The 6,466-nt window shown below is 44.9% G+C and overlaps 1 protein-coding gene across 3 annotated transcripts in view; it reads right to left on the reverse strand.

Annotated features, from left to right (window-relative positions):
• The window catches only part of eml4 (EMAP like 4), a 28,077-nt gene that overhangs the window by 20,936 nt on the left and 675 nt on the right, over window positions 1-6,466 (reverse strand). For 2 of the 3 annotated variants that reach the window (XM_086260071.1, XM_086260070.1), the window contains exons 2-4: window positions 2,421-2,606; window positions 2,204-2,324; window positions 691-882 (exon numbers count right to left, since the gene is read on the reverse strand). In XM_086260071.1, coding sequence (XP_086116197.1) covers window positions 691-882; window positions 2,204-2,324; window positions 2,421-2,606 — 499 coding nt within the window. The remainder of the gene's footprint in view (window positions 1-690; window positions 883-2,203; window positions 2,325-2,420; window positions 2,607-6,466) is intronic. The other variant, XM_086260072.1, reaches the window with a different exon arrangement.

Here is a 6,466-nt window from a genome sequence, read left to right on the forward strand (position 1 = left end):
CTCGACTTGCGTGAAGTGTTTTCAGCTATGTGTCGTGTACCTGGAGTCGAGAGTTACATAAGTTGAAACGGCCACAATTTTCTTTGTGAGTATTTATTACACGGCGTGTTCTAAGGTTTATTTTTTAGCACCTGACGGCTCTTTTTAGCTTCTTGTCCGTAAACACTCTGCATATTATTTCACGTAATTCAGTTTATTTTAAAAAATCTCAGCAGGATCTTCAGCTTTATTGTGAAAGGTTTACGTGGAAAATAAACAAGCGGACGGCGGAGCCACGCGATGGTTTTACCGTTGTTGTAACGACAAAGCATAAAAACAGTCGCTAGTCTGTCCGTAGTGTGGTTATATTAAATATAAGAGAACGAGAGAACTTAGAGAAATTCTACAGTGAAAAACAAAACCATGAAAAAATAAACTGTAAACAGTTTATTTTGCGACACCTCGAAACAAACGATAGCGTAATATGAAATGATAGACGTTTTCATCGAACAGCCCTACTTATTAGCATACACGTCAAATCAGCTGATCAGCAACACCTGTCCATGCTGGTCAGGTGATTCGAGTTTAGGTGGAGCAGAGCAGGACGGTGTGTCCCGGGAGGCAGGGTTAGTAGCTACGTATAGAGTGACATCGGAACAGTGACGTCACAAGCAGGCAGTGAAGCCAAACCGACAAATCACAAAATGAAACCTTTTAGGAGGGGCGTGGCCTTTACTGCTCTCAGAGGAAACAGGTGGTCTCTGTTGCATCTGGGGAGCGGGAGTGGTTGGGGGTGGGTTGGGGGAAAAGGGGACAGGGGATGGGTTTGTATGGTGAGCGATCTCCTCGTGTTCCTGGATCTCCGCCATCTGAGAACGCTGACCATCCTTCTTGTCTGCACCACTGTGGAAAAACCAGTAGCATGAGAAACAGCCTGCTGAGGTTCTGCTGGTTCCACTACGGTTCTGTTGTAGTTCTACTGATGACAGATCAAACAGGCATTCTATTGAGGTTCTAATCTGGTTCTATTGGTTGTCTGCAGCTGCTCACTGACTCGATCTATCAGCAAGTCTTCAGGTACCTTCAGGTGAACGGGCGCTCTGGAGCAAGCATACAGGTCACGTCATAAACTGTGGTGTGACTAGAGATGGGTACCGGTTAGGGTTAGGGTTAGGCCATAATGGCACCGGATCTGATATAAACGGTAGTAACCAGACCGAAAAGCAGCGCACATTTCGGTGCTTTTTTTCCCCCTGAGATGTCACACACTTTGGATTCTAGCCAATCATTTTACCTTTCCGAGGATAGTAGGCGGGCCCAGGTGTGCGTTCTTTTAGAGCAGAGCTACAGATTAAAAACGCCCAAGGCGAAGCGGTCAAAGTCTGGCTGTACTTCACAGCAAAAGATGCAAACTCAGCAGCCTGCAACAAGTGCTTTAAGCTGATACTGTCAAAGGAGGTAACACCTCAAATCCGATGAAACACCTGGTGACGCATAGCGTTTTTTAAAAGCACCGTATTTGATAGCTTGCTGCGAGACCTCATATCGAGCACATCTACTGTGGGTGGGTTGCCTGTTATCGACCTGGAGTTAGCAACATCCCCCAAAAACCCGAAGAGGAGAGTCCTGGCCCCTAGCCCTGCCAGTGTAGCAGAAATGATAACGGGTGATGATGGCAGCAGCAGCTGTTCTTCTCTGTGTGAGTAGCTTAATGTTGTTCGTGTGTAATTTACGTTGAGTAGGCTAACCACGTTATTACATTAATGCACGTAAGGTGAACTAGCAAACACCGTCGTAGTTACATGCGGCTGTCTTCTTGTTTGATGGCAGGTACTACCTTCACCCTGGCCAAAAAGGCTAAAATGACCAAAGAAAAAGTGGAAAACAGTTAAACATGAGAGGTTTTTGGACAAAGTTTGTGTTTTTTCCATTGTTTAAGCACTGCTTCCAGCCAAGAGTGATACCATAAATCCCCTATAGCTGCAGAAAAGGCTAACATTGTTATCGTTTTACAAAAAAAAAACAGCTGAACATGAGAGGTTTTTGGACAAAGTTTGTGATCTCCATTCAGACCGTTTAAGCACCGTTAAAGCACCGACACTGTTTCAAAAGTACCAGTTTGGCACCGGTATCGGATAAAACCTAAACGACACCCATCCCTAGGTGTGACCTGACATAAATCTGTGTTCCTGGCATCCGCTTGCACGTGTTGCGGCGTTTTTACCTCTTGGCGGCAGACGACACAGTCTCCTTCCTGGTGACGGAGGTGGAGTCTCTCTTACGTGCGGATGTGCCTCCGTTGGCAATGCAGGACATGGAGTAGGCTTCACGCAGTGCAGCTCCACCTGCAGGGGGCAGGACACGACACAAGACTGCAGATTAAAAAGTCTTACGGGCTAATTTCACACCTCCACACATAAAGTTTTAACAAACACACTCACCCTTCCCACCGTGCTGCTTCTTGCTCGCAGAGGCCGCCGAGTCCTCAGAGGCAGCAAGGCGACGAAGGACGTCGGCGAGCGCCGCTTTCATCACTGTCAGCTCGTCCTCCTGCTGCTGGACACGAAGCTCAAGAGAAGACAGACGGTCGTTGACGTCCGATACACTGGCGCCGGACATACTGTCATCTACAGGGACACGGAAGCACGAAGTGAACACAAAGCAAACAGGAAGGTTTGGTTTGGTTTAAATGGCGACTGGGGCAGGAGAGCTGCTCGCAGGAGGCCGCTGTAAAAACCCACGAGCGAAGCTTCAGCGGGAGAAAAGTCAGATTTGTGAATTCAGGTTGACCATCTCACCATGATTGCTGTTCCAGCTAGGGCTGCTCAATTAATCGAATTTTAATCACGATTATGATCTGGGCTTTCAACGATCATTAAAAATGACTGAGCCGATTATTAGCCCCTCCCTGGGTGCTTTACTCTCGCGCTGCTCTGTGTGGCAAATCGAGCGCACCTCTCTGCATTTCGAACACGTGTCACAACAATTAAGAGCAGCGGTCTCCAACCTTTTTTGCGCCACGGACCGGTTTATGCCCGACAACATTTTCACGGACCGGCCTTTAAGGTGTCGCGGATAAATGCAACAAAATAAAACTAGTACCGGTATCGGAAAAAAAAGAAGATTTATTCATAACACACGTGAAAAGACCCAGAAAAAACGAGTAAACGATAAAAACAATAACAAAATAACGCTGAAAACCGATAAAAACCCAGAAAACTATACATTTCACACCTGAGCCTCAACTCTCGCGGCCCGGTACCAAACGACTCACGGACCGGTAGGGGTGGGGGAAAAAATCAATACTGTGTAGTATTGTGATATTTTGTTTGCTAATAATGTATCGATACAGGGACAGCAGAAATCGATATGTTGTTACAAAAAAGTTTTCGTGGACTGGAACTCTGACTTCAGAGCATGTTGATCCTTTTTCTGAGCAAGAATCCTGACATTCCTTCACTCCCCAAATGTGTTTAACTTTTTTTTTTGGCAGCAATAAACATGACCGTTTACTTATTTTAATTTAAGACATGTTTTATTTTAAATTTTTATTTAATTCAATTTTATTTTATTTTAATTAAGTTTAAAACTTTTTTTATTTAATGTAAAATTATATTTGTTTTAATTTACTTTCAAATTCTTCAGTTGCTGAAGGGGCTGCATAGTTTTCATAAATTGCATAGTTCAGAATAGCTATAATTGTACCAGATGGTTGCATCCAGTTAAGTTGGACTAGACTGTAATACAAACCGTTCAGTTTGTCAACAATAAAACTGACTGAAATGAGAGAAAGACTGAGTGTGAGACTTTGTTATTAGATAAAATGAATATTGATAAAGTTTACCTTCATGTACAGAATCTGAATATTGCAAAATATTTTTAAAAATTGCAATAATATCGTATCGTGCATTAAGTATTGTGATAATATCGTATCGCGGGATGTATGGTGATTTCCACCTCTACGGACCGGTACCGGTCCGAGGCCCGGGGGTTGGGGACCGCTGATTAAGAGGACCCGAGGGAAGCTCGGAAAGCAAAGCAGAAGTTATTTGGAGAGGAGAGTGACTGCCGTTGGTTGAAAAGAGAGGTAAAAAAAACTTCAGTGGTGTGGAAGCATTATGGGTTCATGGAGTCAGACTGGATCAAGTAGACACAGTGTGTAAACTTTGCTACAGTGTAGCTGCACCACAGAGCAACACTGCAAAGTTCACTAAACATAGATGTTTACATTTTTCATTTATTTTTATATTGCAAACATTTGCACTGTTATCAGTATTTGCACTATATATTGCACTATTTTATGACAATCTTTAAAGTCATTATTCAATACATTGTTATTGTTAAATAAATATCGTCAAATAATCGAGATCTCAATTTCAGTGAAAATAATCATGATTATCATTTTTGCCATAATTGAGCGGCCCTAGTTCCAGCCTCATCTACTTAGCCACCAATGCAAAAGCAGCACGTTGAATGACACGCCAAGCAACAACACACTGACCCATTGTGGGAAAAATGGAGGTCGAACATGTTTGGGATTCCAATGAAGCAGAAAATCTACGTCTGTGAGGACCATTTCAGTTAGGGTTGGGATTCAGCCAATCAACACTGACGCTTCTGCTCTAGGACCCCCCCCCCCCCAAAGCTCCATGACCTCAGACTCGTGTATATACAATCAAGATCCAAGATTCTTTATTTGTCACGTGCATGGTTATACAGGTATAACACGCAGTGAAATGTGACCTGATACGCTCCTCAACTGTGCAAAGAAAAAAAAGAGACTACTAATCGAAACCAAACGCGCACTCTCTGCGCTTGCTCCAGGAGGCTGACTGTCCTGCACTCGACCTGGAGGAGGGCAGTCGAACTCAGCTGATCTGTTTATTTGAAGATGGACGAAGAGCCTCGTGATCATAACCTGAAGCGTACAGGTATTTCCCCAAAAGTTGATTCTGTTCATCTGGACGTTCTCAGTGGGAGAAACGTTTCGTCATCATCAGGTGACTCCTTCAGTCTCAGCTGACTGCAAGCTTCCCCAACCTTATAAACAGGACATTTGCACAAAGACTGAAACCAGCACCACTGAAGGAAGAGCATATTGCATACTAATGATCATAAACTGACCTACCAGCCCATTCATTCAGTGGTGCTGGTTTCAGTCATTGTTCAGATGAACTGAGAACATCCAGCTGAACAGAATCAACTTTTGGGGAAATACCTGTACGCTTCAGGTTATGATCACGAGGCTCTTCGTCCATCTTCAAATAAAGAGATCAGCTCCAGGTTGAGTGCAGGATGGTCAACCTCCTGGAGCGAGCACAGAGAGTTTGGTTTGGACATGAGCTCAAAGAAAAAGCTTCTGAAACAAATGTATTTCGTCTCTAATGTTAGAGAAGAAATATGGAGCAGCGCAGAGGTCAGTGCGCGATCGTCCTCTGAGATGATCGAACAAAAGTGTAATAATGAACTTTACCACCTCAATGCAGCAGGTAGAAACTGATGTTCACCAGGAAACTACAGCACAGTGCGACCTTCAAAGATCACATGACAGAAAACACCAGACACGGAGAGCAAAGCTCACCCTTCGCACCAGCACCACGACACACACTTCAAAATGAACTTAAACCAGACGCATTGTTTCTTCGCGCTTCCTTCAAACCTGAACTTGAAGATGGTTCTTATTGAAACACTCAGCCAGTCTGAGCGTGCTCAAAGTGTGGGGCTCGGCGGTGGTTTGGTGCTCCTTTCGCCCCTAGCAGAGGTGCGCCTCATAGCACTTCTGCAGAAAGCAGCTTTGAGCTCTGAGCCAAGTTCTCTGTTATTCTTTCACAATCACACTAAATAATCGCGCTCAGGATTTCAGAGCCATGTTCAACAAAACGCAGACGCCTTCGTGTTTGCACTGAAGCACACATCCTCCTGACCTTCCTTCAGCTTCCTGAGGCAGGAAAACGCCAAGGCAGGAAGATGGCCTATGACTGGACTGAGAGAGAAACACAGACCCAGCAGGACCTGCTCCCAGCACCCACGGAGCCCAGGAGGAGCGAGTAAGACCAATAATGGCGCCCAAACCTGCAGTGCATGTGGACGGGACACCCGTGTTCACACATGGTTACATGAACAAATAAACCCTGAAAGGTTCAACTCCACTGTTTTTAATGTTAATAAAGAAACACTAAACTTCATTTCCTGAGTAAATCTGAACAGCTGAGCTTAAATGTATGTAACTCTAACACGCATGTGCACGCGCGCACACACACACCGAGGTGTGAGGAGTGAATCAATAAGTCATTTCCTGAGTCTTTGTTCCGCAGATCAGAGTCCACGCGTGTGTGTACACACACACACACACACACACACACACACACACAGTGCGGTGTCTAAATTGTGGTTTGCGGCCCTGCGGTTGAAACAAAGCCGAATGTACATTTCTGAGCCCGTCTTGGCTCTCACCCCCCCCCTCAGGAGGTCTCCTGCAGGAGGTCCG

Source organism: Aulonocara sp. 'chitande type north' Nkhata Bay, linkage group LG13, assembly GCF_057382095.1.
Source record: "Aulonocara sp. 'chitande type north' Nkhata Bay isolate Kocher_YH1m ecotype deep benthic linkage group LG13, A_spYH_male_GT1.1, whole genome shotgun sequence".
NCBI lineage: Eukaryota > Metazoa > Chordata > Actinopteri > Cichliformes > Cichlidae > Aulonocara > Aulonocara sp. 'chitande type north' Nkhata Bay.